The sequence below is a fragment of the Mesoplodon densirostris genome, chromosome 15, assembly GCF_025265405.1.
Source record: "Mesoplodon densirostris isolate mMesDen1 chromosome 15, mMesDen1 primary haplotype, whole genome shotgun sequence".
Taxonomy (NCBI): domain Eukaryota; kingdom Metazoa; phylum Chordata; class Mammalia; order Artiodactyla; family Ziphiidae; genus Mesoplodon; species Mesoplodon densirostris.
In genome coordinates, this window is record NC_082675.1 from 23,999,204 (window position 1) to 24,017,958 (window position 18,755).

At 43.4% G+C, this 18,755-nt stretch overlaps 1 protein-coding gene across 5 annotated transcripts in view; it reads left to right on the forward strand.

Moving 5' to 3' along the window:
• The window catches only part of OSBP2 (oxysterol binding protein 2), a 173,934-nt gene extending 161,762 nt beyond the window's left edge, over positions 1–12,172 (forward strand). For 3 of the 5 annotated variants that reach the window (XM_060118532.1, XM_060118533.1, XM_060118529.1), the window contains 6 exons: positions 270–390; positions 639–742; positions 815–910; positions 996–1,180; positions 10,184–10,410; positions 10,641–12,172. In XM_060118532.1, coding sequence (XP_059974515.1) covers positions 270–390; positions 639–742; positions 815–910; positions 996–1,180; positions 10,184–10,410; positions 10,641–10,819 — 912 coding nt within the window. In that variant the 3' untranslated portion in view covers positions 10,820–12,172. The remainder of the gene's footprint in view (positions 1–269; positions 391–638; positions 743–814; positions 911–995; positions 1,181–10,183; positions 10,411–10,640) is intronic. The other 2 variants (XM_060118530.1, XM_060118531.1) reach the window with 2 other exon arrangements.
• Positions 12,173–18,755: the final 6,583 nt, after the last annotated feature.

Below are 18,755 nucleotides of genomic sequence, written 5' to 3' on the forward strand. Positions count from 1 at the left end.
GCCCCGGCCACCGGCTCAGGCCCACAGTAGTTGGGGTGCCCCGGCCCTGCCCCCCTCCAGTGCCACCCAGGCTTCTCCCCCGGGCATGCCCTTGCTTTCCCACTGGAGAGCACTGTCCTTTCTGGAGGGCCTAGGCCCTGCTGTGTGTCCTGGTTCCCAGGGCCACAGAGCCGTTCATACTGGGCACAGGGCAGGCTGTCCCCCGGCCGGTTGGGGGCAGGCCCGGGCCACGTCCAGCAGACGCTCACGGCCTGTGGGTCTGGTCTCAGGTGAGCCACCACCCTCCATCGGCCGCACACTATGTGTTCTCCAAACACGGCTGGAGCCTCTGGCAGGAGATCACCATCTCCAGCAAGTTCCGGGGGAAATACCTCTCCATCATGCCGCTAGGTGAGCGGGGGCAGGACACTCTGGATGAGGGGGAGGGTTTGCCAACCCAGAAGCCAGCTTGGTGCCTCCAGGGGTGACGTTAGTCCCCCCGTAGACTTCCTGGATGCCCCCCTGACCTGTACGCTATCCCCAGTCTGCACAAATACTGCTTCTGGTTCTCAGGACCCTGGGACCTTGGGAGGGTGGGTCAGGCTGGCTGGGACCCAGCATGGCAGGCCATGACCTCTGACCCTGTATCTGGCCTCCAGGTGCCATCCACTTAGAATTCCAGGCCAGCGGGAATCACTACGTGTGGAGGAAAAGCACCTCGACTGTGCATAACATCATCGTGGGCAAGCTCTGGATCGACCAGGTCAGGGGATGCTCTCGGGGAGGGGCCATGTGGCCCAGGGATCGGCCGCTGACCACTCCCCTCCCTTACCAGACAGGGGACGTCGAGATTGTGAACCACAAGACAAAGGACCGGTGCCAGCTAAAGTTTTTACCCTACAGCTATTTCTCCAAAGAGGTGGCCCGGAAGGTAAGCAAGGCCACCTCTCGGAGCCTGTCACGGGGGAACCCCGGAGAGGGGCGTGTGCCTACGCTGGCCCTGCCAATGTCCCCAGGTGACAGGAGTGGTGAGTGACAGCCAGGGCAAGGCCCACTACGTGCTGTCAGGCTCGTGGGATGAACAGATGGAGTGCGCCAAGATCGTGCAAAGCAGCCCCAGCAGCCCCAGCTTGGACGGGAAGCAGAAAACGGTGTACCAGACGCTACCGGCCAAGCTGATGTGGAAGAAGTACCCGCTGCCGTGAGTGGGGCTGCGGGGCGAAGAGCAGGCAGGAAGCGGGGAGGGGACAAGCCAGACAGGAAGCGAGCGGCGGGCGCGGGAGGGTTCAAGCCACGCATGAGGGGAGCCAGACACCCAACTGTAAATAAGCGTGACACCATCAGGTGGCAGCACGTCCTATGCCCAGACTTTAAACAGGCTGATTGATAGGACAAGTCCCCATAGTCCAAGAAATGAAAACCAAACATGAAAATAAGTGCAGGAAACTATAAAAAGTGGCACAGCTGATTCCAAAGAGAATGAAACAGAAGTTCTACAAAGGCAACATAAAGTAACTGAAATTGAGAACTCCATGGGAAGGTTTAATAGAGAGAACCCATTGACTGGGTTCAAAATCTTCAGATAAACAGACAAAACCTGGAAAAGCCAAGCACCTAGAGAGAGAAGGCTGGCCACCTGGTGACCCAGGGTGAGTCCCTGGAGCAGCCCCACAGGCATCCCCGGAGCCTGGGAGGGTGCAGCATCAGGACGTGTAGGGCACGTTGAGTTTGAGAGCAGGGTCCAGCAGGCTTCTGGTCAGAGTCCAGAAGCAAGAGACCATCTCAGGAGTCTTACCTGAGGAGAAAACAGCAGAGATTTTCCCCATCTAAATCTATGCAGTGAAACTGTTGAAACTAGATCAGAGAAAATATTAAGCAGCCAGACTTTTAAAAAGATGTACTTTATGAGGAACGGCAGACTGACAGCCTTCTCCTCATCAGCAATAACGGGAGCTTGAAGACAGTCAGGTGAAATCTTACACGTACAGAAAGACTCACTGACAGGTGAGAATTAATTACACACCCAGCGAGAACATCTTTACAGAGTAAAGTTGAAATAGACATTTTCAAGCCACTCATCTTGCCACCAACAGACCAGCACTAAGGATAGAGCTCCCAGATAGAAGAACCAAGATGTGTGAAATGAGGAACAAAACCTATGTGAACAGTGAATAAATAAGAACAATAATGTCTTGTGGGGTTTAAAATCTAAACATTAAGTGCAACTGCACAATCAGGTAAGTCAGAAAACTGGAAACTTTTCAAAGGCCCTTGTGCTACCCAAGAGGAGGGTCAAGATGCACACTAATTTCTGACTATGTGAACTATGCATATTGTAATGCCTAGAGTAGCTACTAAATTAATATGTTTAATTGGAATCCCAGAAGGAAAGGAAAGGAAACAAAGAAAAATAGAAAGGAGAGAGAAATAGTTAAAGAAATGATGGAAATAAATTTCCCCAAATAAACAGATGAAATACCTTGGGTTGAAAGGGCCCGTTGGAATTCCAGAGACAAGAAACAAAAACTTCTGCCTAAACCACAATATACTGAAAATTAAGGACACCAAGGAGAAAATTCTAATAGCTTCCAGAGAGAAAAGATTTCAGCAGAGAATGAAGAATCAGATGGACATCAGATTTTTGGAATAATATTTTCAAAGTAATGAAGAAAATGAAATTAGAAGGTAAAAGTTTCTGTCCAGGGCTTCCCTGGTAGCACAGTGGTTAAGAATCCTCCTGCCAAAGCAGAAGACACGGGTTCTAACCCTGGTCCAGGAAGATCCCACATGCCGCGGAGCAACTAAGCCCGTGCACCACAACTACTGAGCCCATGCTCTAGAGCCCGCGAGTCACAACTACTGAGCACACGTGCCACAACTACTGAGCCCATGCTCTAGAGCCCGCGAGTCACAACTACTGAGCACACGTGCCACAACTACTGAAGCCCGTGCGCCTAGAGCCTGTGCTCTGCAACAGGAGAAGCCACCGCAATGAGACGCCCGCGTGCAGCAACGAAGGCCCCAACGCAGCCAAAAATAAATAAATAAATAAATAAATAAATAAATAAAAATAAAAAGTTTCTGTCCAGCTGAGCTATCATTCAAATATGAGGCTGTGATAAAAAAACAAAACGTTCTCAGGTGAACAGCCTCAGAAGGTTTGCCACACAAAAACCCACAATGAAAACAGTAGTCTAAAAGGGGGAGGGAAAAATCCAGAAGGTGCTACAGTAGTTATATGAAATAAAAGGTTGTGTGTGGGAGGGATTTTAAAAATAATTACTAAGACCAAAGAAAAACAGAAAATGTCCCCACAATAGTCCAGAATTAAAAGTGTAGATGATGTTAACACAATGGAGTCTAGGGAGACAGAGGACACCAAGGGATGTGAAGGTAGAGACCAACAGAAGATTTTTAAATCAGTAAAAAATATTAAAAGGACAAATAAAAACAGCAAGTTAACACAGTAGAAATAAGTCCAGGCATAATAATATAGATAGATGAAACTCACTAGTTAAAAAAGCAAAATATTGGGTTGGCCCAAAAGTTCGGGTTTTCCCTACCATTTATGGAAAAATCTGAATGATCTTTTTGGCCAACCCAATACTAACTGACTGGATTTTTAAAAATCCAGATGCATGCACCTTCTAAGAAAGATCCAAAGCGTAATGATGGGCAAAGGCTGAAAGTAAAAGATAGACATATCATGAAAATACTAACCAAAAAGCTGTAACAGCTATATTAATATAAGATAAAAACAGACTTTCAGACAAAAGCATTATTAGGGATGGAAGAGTTGCTACATGATAAAACGTTGAGTTCTTCGAGAAGATATGAACAGTATGCATGACACAGACATTATGCATGTAGTGAAAGAGCCTCAAAAATACACAAAGCACGTATTGAGAGTAAAGGGAGAAATGGATAAATCCATCACCTCACTGGAAGACAGAGATTTCAACACACGCTTCTCACTTGTTGAGAGTCAAATGGGGAAAAGCAACCCAGCAAGATGGAGAGCAAAAAAACACAGGATATACATATACTTATGGTTGCAACAGAGAACATACTTTTTCTCAAGTATACGTGGAATTTATGCAAAAATCAATCGTGTACTAAACCCTAAAGAAAGCCTCAACAGATGTACAGAGGGTAGCACACAGACCACAGCCTATGATAAGACAAATTAGAAGTTATGAACAAGATGTCAAAAAGTCCCCACATATTTGGAAAAAAATTTAAGTTGCTAAATAATTCATCGACAAAATAATAAGTTAGAATGGAAATTTTAAAATGCCTAGAACTGAATGAGAAGAAAAAGATATCAAAACTGGCTGGGTATACCAAAGGCAAAACTTCAAAGGAAATGTATTGCCTTAAATAGGTATATAAGCTTATTAAAGCTTTTTCATTCTAAGAAATTAGAGAAAGTGCAACATACAAACTGAAAGAAAGAAGAAAATATACCTTAAAAATAAAAGCAGAGGGACTTCCCTAGTAGTGCAGTGGTTAAGAATCCACCTGCCAATGCAGGGGACACGGGTTCGAGCCCTGGTCCAGGAAGATCCCACATGCCACAGAGCAACTAAGCCCATGCGCCACAACTACTGAGCCTGCGCTCTAGAGCCCGTGAGCCACAACTACTGGGCCCACGTGCCACAACTACTGAAGCCCGTACGCCTAGAGGCCGTGCTCCGCAACAAGAGAAGCCACTACAATGAGAAGCCCATGCACTGCAACGAAGAGTAGCCCCCGCTCGCCACATCTAGAGAAAGCCCGTGCACAGCAACGAAGACCCAATGCAGCCAAAAATAAATAAAATAAATTTTTTTTTTTTTTTTTTTTTTTTGCTGTACGCGGGCCTCTCACTGCTGTGGCCTCTCCCGTTGCGGAGCACAGGCTCCGGACACACAGGCTCCGCGGCCATGGCTCGCGGGCCCAGCCGCTCCGCGGCATGTGGGATCTTCTGGGATCGGGGCACGAACCCGTGTCCCCTGCATCGGCAGGCGGACTCTCAACCACTGTGCCACCAGGGAAGCCCTATTTTTAAAAAAAAGAAGTTCAAAAAGTCAGAAGTTGATCTTTGAGGGAAAAAAGCGAACAGAAAACTACTGGCAAGACTGATCAAGACAGAATATAGAAATAAATATTATTAATGTTTTCATTATGTTTATTATCATATTTAAAGTATAAAGAAATTATTAAAATTCTGATTGCAAGGACAATTTTTTAGAAAAATATAACTTACAAGAACTGAGTCTAGAAGGAAAAAAAAAAAAAAAAAAAGCATGACTAGTCCTATAATTAAAGATACTGAAGCAGTAGTTTAAAAATTTCCACAGGGTAAACACAAAGCCCAGGTAGTTTTACAGGTGAATTCTACCAAGTTTTCAAGAAACATATATCCCAATTTTATAGAAAATCTTCCAGACAATAGAAAAAGAAATACTTTCCTTTCTTATACTGTGAGGCCAGTATAAGATACCTGATACCAAACCAGGCTAAAAGAGTAGTAGGAAAATAAAAGTTCTACCCTCTTTCACTCACGGATAAGCACAATTCCAAAATAAGACATGAGAAAATTCAGCAGTATATAAAAAAGATAACATTCTTCAGTCATGTTGAGTTTATCCTGGGTATGCAAGGATGAGTCTGTACTAGAAAATCCATAAATTTGTTACATTAACAGATCTGAACAAAAGGCATCTTAGGTGCCTCAATATAAGATTAATATGCAAAAGTCAGTTGCATTTCTATACACTAAAAGAAAACAACTAGAAAATAAAGTTTAAGAGAAGACACCAATTATCATATCAGAGAATATCAAAGACCTTGTAATAAATCTTATAATATATGCAAGACCTCTATAGAGAAAATTATAAAACTTTGCTGAGATATCAAGGAAGAGCTAAATGAATGGAGAAAGATACCACGTTCGTGGGTAGAAAGACTAAGTACTATTAATATGTCATGATCGGGTTTCCCTGGTGGCTCAGTGGTTGAGAGTCCGCCTGCCGATGCAGGGGACACAGGTGCGTACCCCGGTCCGGGAGGATCCCACGTGCCACGGAGCAGCTGGGCCTGTGAGCCATGGCTGCTGGGCCTGCACGTCCGGAGCCTGTGCTCCGCAACAGGAGAGGCTACAACAATGAGAGGCCCGCGTACCGCAAAAAAAAAAAAAAAAAAAAAAAAAAAAAAGTCATGATCTAAAGAGTCAGTAAATCAAACAAAATCCCAATAGTGATTTTCATGGAACTTGATATTATGATTTCTTAATTTATATTGAAGAATAAAGGGCCAGGATATTTCTAAAAAAAAGAGGACTTGCCCTATTAGATACTTACTTTGAGGCTATAGTGAAATAGAATAGTAAGCCTGGAAACTATGCCCTGGATGTGTATATATCTTTGGTATACAACAAAGGTCCCGTATCATATCACATGGAAAGATGGCACCATCCACTAGAAGGATCTGGGGAAAATGGTTAGAAAAAGATTAAGTGAATCTTTCCCTTACATTATTATAACAAAAATCAACTCCAAATAAAGGTCTTACAGTAAGTATTAAGTTTGACTTACTGTTAAATAGTAAGTTAAACTCTTAAGTAGAGGGACTTCCCTGGTGGCGCAATGGTTAAGAATCCACTTGCCAACACAGGGGACGGGTTCAATCCTTGGTCCAGGAAGATCCCACATGCTGCAGAGCAACTAAGCCCGTGCGCCACAACTACTGAGCCTGCGCTCTAGAGCCCACGAGCCACAACTACTGAGCCCATGTGCCACAACTACTAAAGCCTGTGCGCCTAGAGCCCGTGCTCCACAACAAGAGAAGCCACCACAATGAGAAGCCCGTGCACTGCAACGAAGAGTTGCCCCCACCTGCCGCTACTAGAGAAAGCCCACAGCAGCAACAAAGACCCAATGCAGCCAATAAATAAATAAATAAATAAATGTTCCTTTAAAAAATAAATAAAAAATAAATTCTAGTCTTTCTGTATCCACATACTATTAAAAAACCCCAAAAAACCTCTAAGTAGAAAATATAGATGAGTATCATCTAGAACTTAAGGAAATATATCTTAAATAAGACAAAAACACTGATGTATTCAGTTATATTAAAATGCTTCTGTTCATTAAAAGAAATTTTGCTGGGGCTTCCCTTGTGGCTCAGTGGTTAAGAATCCACCTGCCAATGCAGGGGACATGGCTTCAATTCCTGGTTCGGGAAGATCCCACATGCTGCAGAGCAACTAAGCCCGTGCGCCACAACTACTGAGCCCACGTGCCATAACTACTGAAGCCTGGGCGCCTAGAGCCCGTGCTGTGCAACAAGAGAAGCCACTGCAATGAGAAGAATGAGAAGCCCACACACTGCAACGAAGAGTAGCCCCTGCTCGCTGCAACTAGATAAAGCCTGTGCACAGCAACGAAGACCCAACGCAGCCAAAAATAGATAAATAAATAGGAACAAAAAGAATACATACAGACTTTCTAATGAATAAATAAAGCAAAAACAATCCAATGGGAAAGTGCAAGTCATGAACAAGAATTTCACACAAGAAGAAACATATGGCCAATCACCATATGAAAATGGTAACATCATTGGTAATCAGGGAAATGCAAATCAGAACCACAATAAGATGCAGTTTTACCTTCATTTGATTTGAAAAAATCAACAGTCTGGTAATATCAAGTGTTGAAGAAGATATGAATCCACAGTATCCCTTATACATCACTGGTGGGAATGTGAGCTGGTATGACCATGCTGGAAAGCAGTGTGGCCTTACCTCCTAAAGAAGAACATCACAGACTCTGCAGCCCAGTAATCCCACTTCTAGGTGTATACTTAAGAGAAATTCCTATGAATATACATCAGGAAACATTAATAAGATTACTCAAAGCAAAACTTGAAAACAACTCAAACTTATTGGATGAAATAACTAGTATATTCACACAAGGCAATATTTACAGTAGTTGAAACAAATGAACCACAGCAACATACAATACAGATAAATCTTAGTAATATTAAGTTTAAAAAAAGCAAGTCCCAGAAGGTTACATACATATTCTTTTTATACAGTTAAAAACAAGTATCTAAAATATATGTATATGAATATACACAGAGACATACACACACACTTAAGACTACTTAAAGATGCAATAAAATTATATTAAAAGGAAAGCAAAAGACTGATGAACCCAGGAGTCCTGCCAGTGGCTACCTGAGAGGAGTATGGATTGGTGAGTTTTCCCTATGGTTAGATGTAGATTTTGTCAGGATTCTACCTTTGGTTTAGGTGGCAAGGTCGCATTAATACAAGCAGGCCAGGGCTTCCCTTGTGGCGCAGTGGTTAAGAATCCACCTGCCAATGCAGGGGACATGGGTTCGAGCCCTGGTCCAAGAAGATCCCACATGCCGCGGAGCAACTAAGCCCATGCGCCACAACTACTGAGCCTGCACTCTAGAGCCTGCGAGCCACAACTACTGAAGCCTGTGTGCCACAACTACTGAAGCCCACGTGCCTAGAGCCAGTGCTCCTCAACAAGAGAAGCCACCGCAATGAGAAGCCCGTGCACGGCAACAAAGAGTAGCCCCCGCTCCCCGCAACTAAAGAAAGCCTGTGCGTAGCAACAAACACCCAATGCAGCCAAAAATAATTAATTAATTGATTGATTGATTGATTGAAAAAAATACAAGCAGGCCATGTAAGGACCAATGTACCAAGTATTATGACTAATTCAAAACTTTCACAGTATCAAAGCAGTATAAAAAGAAAAAAATGAAATAAAATCCAACATATTAGTAATTACATTGTTCCCATAAGCTTTCAGACAAATTTTTAAAAATCACACTTTAGGAGCCTGTGCTCCGCAACGGGAGAGGCCACAACAGTGAGAGGCCCGCATACAGCAAAAAGAAAAAAGAAAAAAAAAAAAAAAAAAAAAAATCACACTTTATGTGATTTACAAAAAATACATCTAAATAAAATAAAGACTGGAATAAAAGGATGGAAAAAGATATGTATACATAGAAATACTAACCAAACAAAAGCTGCCTTCAGCTATAGTAATATCACAAAACAGACATTAAAACAAAAGACCAAAGAGGGACAAAATGATAAAGGTTCAATTTGCCAGGAAGATTTTAAATTTGAATATACCCTGTACCTAGTAACAGCCCCAAAATATATACAGCAAAAGTTGATAGAAATATAAGGAGAAATGGACTAGTTTACAACCAAAGTGGGAGATTTTAACATACTTCTTTTAGTAATGGATAGCAGAAGAAAAAGTCTGGAGGACAAGTTTGAACAATAGAACCTTCAGGACAGCTGTAGAACATTGCACTTAACAACTATGGAAAACGCAGTCTCTTTGATTACATGTGGAACGTTTGCAAAAACTGACCATATACTGGGCCATAAAACAAATTTCAAAGAGATGAAATTATACGAAGTATACTGTCTGACTCCAAAGCGAGTGTGCTAGAAATAAAGATGACTAGAAAAATTACCATATATTTATAAACTTAAGAAATGTACTTCCAGCTAATCCATAGGACAAAGAAAGTGTAATGAAAATTAGAAAGTATAACTGCATGATAATGAAAATAATACATAACAAAAATGGTAGAATGCAGCTAAAGCAGTAGTTGGAGTGAAATGTGTGGCCTTGAAATGCACATATTAGAAAAGAAGAGACATGGGAAAATATCGAGCTAAGCATCCATCCCAGGAAGTTAGAAAAGGAGCAGCAAAAGAAACCCCAACAAAGTAGAAGGAAGACTATACAAGCAAAATCAGTAAAGCAGAAAAACCTAAAATAGGATCAACAAAGTTTCATCTTCCACCAACGAAGAAAACGGACAAACCTCTGATATGACTGGGTAGAGAGAAGGTGCATAGCACCAACATTACAGATGTGAAAGAGGACACTGCTGTCATACACATTAAAGGAATAATAATGAGGACATTATGAAACACTTCAGGCTGATATATATGAGAAATTGGACAAGGTGGGCAAGTTCCCAGAGGAGTATACTGTGGCAAAACAGATGCAGGTTGGTGAAGCCTGCAAGGTGCAGGGAGGAAAGGGCGAGGTGGACGCAAGGCCAGGTTTGGGAGGTTCAGGGGGTGGACATGCAGGGGGGGAAGCGAAGGGGGGGCCGAGTGTGTCCCGGCAGCTCACCCCACGGGGCCCCGCAGGGACAACGCGGAGAACATGTACTACTTCTCGGAGCTGGCCCTGACCCTCAACGAGCACGAGGAGGGCGTGGCGCCCACCGACAGCCGCTTGCGGCCCGACCAGCGGCTGATGGAGAAGGGCCACTGGGATGAGGCCAACACGGAGAAGCAGCGGCTGGAGGAGAAGCAGCGTGTGAATCGGCGCCGGAGGCTGGAGGCCTGCTCGCGGGGCTGCGGTGCGGAGGAAGGTGAGGCCAGTGGGGAGGGGGGCCCCCGGGAGTGAGGCCAGCGGGAGAGGGCATGGGGGTCTCCCAGGAACTGGGAGGAGATGAGGGGACTGAAAGAAGCTGAGGGGGAGAGAGGGGATTCCCTGGGGGCAGGGAGGGGTGCTGGAGAAGGGGGGCACCCCAGGAGCGAGGAGGAGGGCCAGCAGGAAAGGGGACAGGGAGTGGTTTCCTGGGGCGCTGGGAGGAGGCAGGCTGCCCGCCCGCCTGCCCACTGTGCCGCCCAGCAGAGAAGGAGGCCGAAGTGTACGTGCCGCTGTGGTTTGAGAAGAGGCTGGACCCGGTGACTGGGGAGACGGCCTGCGTGTACAAGGGTGGCTACTGGGAGGCCAAGGAGAAGCAGGACTGGCACATGTGCCCCAACATCTTCTGAGCACCACCCGCCTCCTGCAAATACAGGCAGCTGCACAGCCTGGTCCACCTTCTATTTAATGCACTCAGTTTAGTACTCAACTGCCCTCCCCACCTTTTCCTTCTTATGTTTTTTAATAACGCTTTTTTTGGGCTCCCACCTTGGAAGGAGGAAGTGCTGACCCAGGTTCTTTCCAGCCCCCAGGTGCCCCGGGTCTCCTATGACCCTTCATCATGGACTTGAGCCCCATCAGGACCCCCAGCTCCAGTTTCCACACCTCAGGCAGGCTGGCCCGGGCCCTGGGCTGCTCCAGTCACCAGCCCCCCAGGGAGGAACTGGCCCCCTCCCAGGGAGCCGCTTTTGACTTTTTTAGAAAAAAATGATCTCCATTTCTTTCCGGCCAAGATATTTAGTAAATATTTTTAGTACAGCACTTGGTGGACAACTTTCTAAGTGTGCTTTCTTGCCACAGAAGTGTCCTGGCAAGAGCCCCTTCTTTTTAAGACATTGGGAAGCCAGATGGACCCCTTTGAGTCGGGAGCATTTTGTAGCTCAAACAGCAAGGCCGTCTGTATGTGAGCTGCCCGCCCCCAGGAGCCCAGGACCCCCCAGAGAAGGGAACCAAGGGCCGCTGGGCCCAGGAGAGCACAAGTCAGTTTTCCCTGGAGCCAGAGCCCCACGCATGGTGGGGAAGGGGGCACTGAGGGACCGCCATGTGGATTTGAGGGCAACAGCCCCTGCCTAGCCCTGGCCATGCTGGGGCTGCTCCGCAGCCCCACAGAGGCCGGGCCTGCTGGCGCTCCTGCCACAGAACCCGGCCCCAAATAAGCAATAAGAACCAACCCTCGGCTCAGCCTGGGTTGGTATCCTGGGCACCAGAGAACTCAGAGTCCCGTCTCTGGGGTGCCCCATCTCAGCACCCCTGAACTCTTTATTTGCCTGATTATATATATATATATCTATATATCTATGAGATATAAATATATATAAAATAGCTATTTTGCTTCATTTTTTATGGTATGTAGAAGTGACAAAATGATGACGACAGGGTGCTCCTGTCTGAGTTTGGCCCTCCTGTCAGCTGTGTCCTGCCCTCTCCTCAGATTCCCTTCCAGTGGCTTCTGCCAACTGTTTTGGGGGGGGGGGGGCTGGGCCACTGTGGCCACTGTCCGATCCCCTCAGAACTCCTACTCAACCTTTCACACTTCAATTTGGTCCTGAAAGTTCATCACAGGGTTTTACTTTCTACTCCAGGACTGGTTTTGTTTTTATAAAAAAAACAAAAGTGAAAACACCAACGTGTGAAATGCCTTAGGGTGCCCACTGGAGGGCCGGTGGGCAAATGAGGCCTGCGACAGAGCTGTTCAATGTTCCTTTTCTCAGACTGTGAGTGAGCACCTTCTGACCAGTAATAAAAAATCTTGGAGTTTTCCACGGCCCCATCCCTGAGTCTGTGCAGGGCTGACCCGGGAGAGCAGGCAACAGCCCACAGGTGGCATGGGGGAGGAGTGTGGGGCGCTATTCTGCTCAGCGCCAGAAGCAGGCAGTGGGAGGTTGGTCTGGATGGGGAGGGGCAGGGATGGAAGACCTGGTGGGACAGGGTCTGGGTCAGGAAGGCTGCAGAGGGCTGAGGTGGCACCTACTGGAGGGTAACAGTTTGGCCTGAGGCCAGGCCAAGGCCCTCACCACTCTCCACAGAGAACACTGGCCCCGGTGAGGTCTAGGGTTGCTCAGTGACCATGACCTGACCTCAAGCAACTTGGATCACTAGCTCCCGGGACCCGAACAAGGGTGGCTGGTCTGGCCCAGTGGGTCCTCCTCCCACTGCCAGCACTTCCAGGTGACAGGATGGAGTGGGGCAGGGCACCACAGGGGCATCAGAGCCAGGCTCTAGCCACCTGTCCCAACACCCCAATGCTGTGGAATCCAAGGCTGGTACCGTACAACTCCTTCCTTTCCAGGGCCTTAACTTTCCCATCCGTGGGGAGGCAGGCACTGGTGAGTCCCTGCTGAGGTGCTGGAGGGACAGCCCTCACTGGAGAGAAGGGCGTGGGGTGAGGCAACCCCAGGATAGCCCTGACCCAGGAGGCAGTGGAGGATCTGCCAGGGGAGGGAATGGAATATAAGAATCGAATTTTCATATATCCAAATATGACAACAGCAAATAGAATCCAGCCACATACAAAAAAACTGATACCCCAAATTGGTAAACTTATGCCCAAGTTGGTTTTACACCGTAATGCAAGAATGGGTCAAAATCGGGAAGCTTTTAGTTGTAAATCATTCATTGTACCAACTAGTTCAAGAGGGACTTCTTCTGGATGGTAGACTAAATGCCTGGATTATCCTTCTTTGTGGAAAACTAGACATGTTGGATAAAATTTTAAAACACCTTAAATGCATCCATGAGCTGTAATGGATATAAGGAATCCTCAGGCCAAAAATTAAGTGGGTGTGGAAACCTGGGGAGATAAGAGCTCTTAATTCTGCTTCTCATTGGCATTTACTGAGTCCACTGAGCCTAACTAAGTTTTCACTGCCTCAAATGACCTGCCTGATATAGGGCATCCAGTTTGAGATAATCTCCCTCAAGCTGGACCCCAAAGGGCTATACCTTCAATATAATGGTGAATCAAGAATAATAAAATACAAGGAAAATTGCTTGTCTTAAAGGTTAGTCATAAGCAGAGCAGAAAAAAAAATCCCCTAAGAATTTGTAATCTGGAGCAGACCCTCACTTGGCTTCACAGCCCAAATACATGCTATCAGGATGATCCAATAAAACCTCTAGTAGAGAATACAGCATGGTCCCAAATTGGCAATGTCCCCAGTCACATGAGAGAAACAAATCCTCTCTAGAGGTTCTCCCCTTCATTCCAGACCTTATGGAACCCCAGATGTGAAGGTGAAAGGAAAACGAGCAGCTCACAGTGTAACATCTCCAAACACACAAGGAAATACAACACATTGGCATAAGCAATGGCCGACGGAAATAACAGCAGAATCAGACGTAAGAAAACTACGCAATATAGCAAAATTAACAAACACAATGTAAAATAAGCATGTTTAATATATTTCTAGAAACAGAATGGTGGCTTGAAAATGAGTAAAAAGCATTCAGAAATACTAAAGAACTTGCAGAAATTGAAAAAAATCACTAAAAACAATGAATAATTTTATAGCAGATTACACATGAAGAGAGTATTGGTGACATGGAAATGAGATCTGTGGAAATTATCCAGAAAGCAACACAGACACACAAAGAGGTGAAAAGTGTAAAAAAGAAATTAAGAGACATGGAGGATAAAGTGAGAAGATCCCACGTGTGTCCAATCAAAATGGAACAGAAGCAATCTTTTAAGAGTTAATGACTAAAAAATTAACTTTTGACAAGAAACACCAATATACAGAGTCAATTCCAACAAATCCTAGTCAGGGTAAATAAAAAGACATCCACAGCTAAATACAATATAGTGAAATCACAAGACCTTTAAAACAACAAAATTTTAAAAGGAGCCAAACTTGGGTGGGGGATACCTTGAAAGAGCATTGATTAGAGAGTTTATTGTCTTCTGACCACCAAAGAAAGTCAGAAGACAATGAAGCAATATCTCCAAAGTAGAAGAGAAAACGTTAGTATTCCTAGTGAAAATATCTTTCAGGAACCAAAGGAAAATACGACATTAACAAAATGTCTTATTAAAACAATACTGGGGGCCTCCCTGGTGGCGCAGTGGTTAAGAGTCCGCCTGCCGATGCAGGGGATACGGGTTCGTGCCCCGGTCTGGGAGGATCCCATATGCCGCGGAGCGGCTGGGCCCGTGAGCCATGGCCGCTGGGCCTGCGCATCCGGAGCCTGTGCTCCGCAACGGGAAAGGCCACAACAGTGAGAGGCCCGCATACCGCAAAAAGAAAAAAAAAACAAAACAAACAAACAAAAAAAAAACAATACTGGGACTTCCCTGGTGGTCCAGTGGCTAAGACTCCATGCTCCCAATGCAGTGGGCCTGGGTTTGATCCCTGGGCAGGGAAGTAGATCCCACATGCATGCCGCAATTAAGAGTCCACAGGATGCAACTAAGAGACCACATGCCGCAACTAAGAGGCCACCTGCCGCAACCAAAAGATCCCACATGCCACAACGAAGATCCTGCACACAGCAACGAAGATCCCACATGCCGCAACTAAGACCTGGCAGAGCCAAACAAATAAATATAAAAAAAAAAAATTAAATGGCTTATGGAGTTAGACTTTGAGTTAAGTATTGGACTGGCCAAAAAGTTCATTCGGATTTTCCCACAACATCTTACTGAAAAACCCAGACGAACTTTTTGCCCAGCCCAATATTATGTAAAACATATAGAGGAACAGGAATACTAAATTTCAAAAACAGAGGAAAAACACTATGTGGGGGAGAAATTTTCAGTCAATCTACAAGAGAGGAAAAAGCAATGCAGATAAGCTGGAATAAAAATTAAAAAATAAGATGGAAATAAGTTAACCAATATATCAATAATTATACAAAATTTATAAATGCTTTGGGTAAGAACAAAAAATATCAAATAAAAACAAAATCCCACTATATGCTAGTTACAAGAAAACACCTAAAACGTAAGTACACAGACAAGACAGACTTTGAGGCAAAAAATATTACTAGATGTCAACTTTCAGAAAATAAAAAAAGCAATCACTTCTTGGCCTTTTGGCTATGATCAAGTGTAGAAAATTTAAAAAGCCACTTTATAATGATAAGTAAAATTCATAGAGTTCTAAAACTCACAGGCACCTAGTAATATCTCAAAATAAAGTAAAATGGACACAATCAGAAGGAGAAATAGATAAATCCACAATCATAATGGAAGATTTTAACATCTCTCTCCCAGTAATGAGAGCTCAGACAGACCAAAAATATCAGCAAGGGTTCAAACAACACAATTAACATCTGTAACAGGCACATACAGGGAATTACACATAACTGCAAAATACATATTTCTGAAATGCACAAAGAACATTTATGAATATTAGCCACATACTTGGGCCAGTTGTCAAGCCTCAGCAAATTTCAAAGGACTGGCATACAAACCACATTCTCAGATCACAATGAAGACAGTTCAAAATCAATAACGAAAAGATAATTAGAAAAAGCAACCATGTTTGAACGTTAAGAAATACGCTTTTAGGGCTTCCCTGGTGGTGCAGTAGTTGAGAGTCCGCCTGCCGATGCAGGGGACACGGGTTCGTGCCCTGGTCCAGGAGGATCCCACATGCCGCGGAGCGGCTGGGCCTGGGAGCCATGGCTGCTGAGCCTGCGCGTCCAGAGCCTGTGCTCCGCAACAGGAGAGGCCACAACGGTGAGAGGCCCGCGTACCGCAAAAAAAAAAAAAAAAAAAGAAAGAAATATGTCTTAAAATAACTCATGGATCAAAGAAGAAATCAAAAATCAGAAAATACAATTAAAAATTAAAATATTATATACCTAAACTTATAGGACATAGATAAAGCTGTACTTAGAGGGAAATTTATAGCCTAAAAGCTCATGTTGTAAAACAGTAAAGGCTAAATAATGAGCTAAACATCCAATTTGAGTAGGAAAACGAACATTAGGATAAACCCAAAGGACACATAAGGAAATGAAGATCAGAAATTAATGAAAGAGAAAACAAACATAATAGAAAGGACCAAGAAAGCTGAGGTTGATTCTTAGAAAAACTAAAACTGACAAACTTTAATGATAAGGAAAATGGAAGGAGGAAATGGATGAACCCCCAAAACAATATTTGGAATGAAAAGAGGACATAGAGATGCTACAGATATTTTAAGGGTATTGTGAATAACTCTGTAACAACATCTTTGAAAACTGAGATAAAATTCTAGAAAAATAAAACTTAAAACTGACTCAAAAATTAGAAAAACCTGAATAGTATTATAACCCTTTTAAAATTCAGTCAGTTAAAAAATCTCCCCACACATATACACACAAAACTCCAGACACAACTGACCAAGGACTAACCAACCTTACAGAAACTATCCCAAGAGGGATACTCCCCAACTCATTTCTTGAGGCTAGTATAACCTGGTCACCAAAACCTAACAAGGGCAGTACAAGAAAGGAAAATCACAAACTAGTGTCACTCACATGCTGGTACAATTCAAAACAAAATATTAACAAATCTAGCAATACAGAAAAATTATAATCACTCCAGAAGTGCAAGGTTTAGCCTATGAAAAACTAACCAATGTAATTCACCATGTTAACAAATTAAAGGAGAACACTGAATGGTCATCTCAATGGATGCAGAAAACACTTGAGAAAATATTCAACATGCATCAATGATATTTAAAAGGAAAAAAACGCTTAAAAATAGGAATAGAAAGAAACTTCCTTAACCTGATGAATGATATCTACCAAAGGGGAAAAAAAAGCTTTCTCTGTGAGATAGAGAACAAAAGATACCCATTTTTACCCTTTACGTTCAACACTGTATTGGCAGTCCTAGCCAGTGCAACAAGGCAAGAAAAATATATGAGGTATGAGAACTGGCAAAATTATCATTGCTCCCAGATGATGTATCATAGAAAATCCAAAAGAATCTAAAGATAAAATAGAATCACCAATATATAAAAGTCAATTACATTTTTATTTACTAGCAACAAACTGTCAGGAAATAGAGTTTTAAAAAATATTATTTACAGTAGCATCAAATATCATCAGATACCTAGGATACATAGGTACATACATAGTAACAAAGGACATACAAGACTTCTGAAGGGAAAATCACAATACTTTCTTGAAAGACACTAAAGAAAGATCTAAATTAATGGAGAGTTATACCATCTTCATGGTTTGGAAGGCTTATAAAGATATCACTTCTTCTCAAACTGATGACATACAATCAATTCCAATGAAACCCCTATAGTTATTCTCATGGAGCTTGATAAAATGATTCTAAAATTTATATGGAAATGCAAAGGACCAGGAATAGTCAAGACACTCTTGAAGCAGAAAAAGTGGCAAGACCAGCTCTACTAGATATCAAAACTCATTGTAAAACTATAATAAATAAATCAGTGTGGTATTGGCATAGAGAAACAACAAATGTAACTGAATAAAAATTCAGAAACAGATTCATACATATATGAACATTCGATATACAAGAGAGGTTGTGCTGTAGATTAATGAGAAAGGTAAGACTTTTCAATAAGGGGTGTAAGGACAATCAGGAAGGAACTGGAGCTCTACCTCATACCATACACAAAAGGCAGTTTCAGGTGGATTAAAGGTCTATATGTGAAAGACAAAACTATAAACACTTTAGAAGACAATACAAAACAGTATCTTCATGACCTCAGGATAGGGAAGGATTTCTTAAATAAGTTACAAAAAATGCAAACAGTAAAAGACTGATAAATTAGTCTATATTAAAATTAAGAGGGACTTCCCTGGTGGCGCAGTGGATAAGACTCTGTGCTCCAGGGGCCCAGGTTCGATCCCTGCTCAGGGAACTAGATCCCACATGCATGCTGAAACTAAGAGTTTGCATGCCACAACTAAGGAGCCCACGTGTCACAACTAAGGAGCCCACATGCTACAACTAAGGAGCCTACAAGCTGCAACTAATGAACCCACGTGCCACAACTAAGGAGCCCGCCTCCCGCAACTAAGGAGCTCACCTGCCACAACTAAGACCTCATTCAAGAAAATTTAAAAAAAAATTAAGAACGTCTCATCAAAGGCTATAAAAAGAGAGTTTACAAAAAGTATGCCAAAGAGTGGAAGATTTTTGCAACACAGATAACTTATAAAGAACTTGTATCTAGAATATACAAAAATACAAATCAATAAAAAGACGACAAAAGAGTAGAAAAATGGGAAAAAGTCTTGAGCAAGCACTTTATCAAAGAAGAAATTCAAATAGTCAATAGACATGAAAAGATGCTCAACCACATTAGACATCAG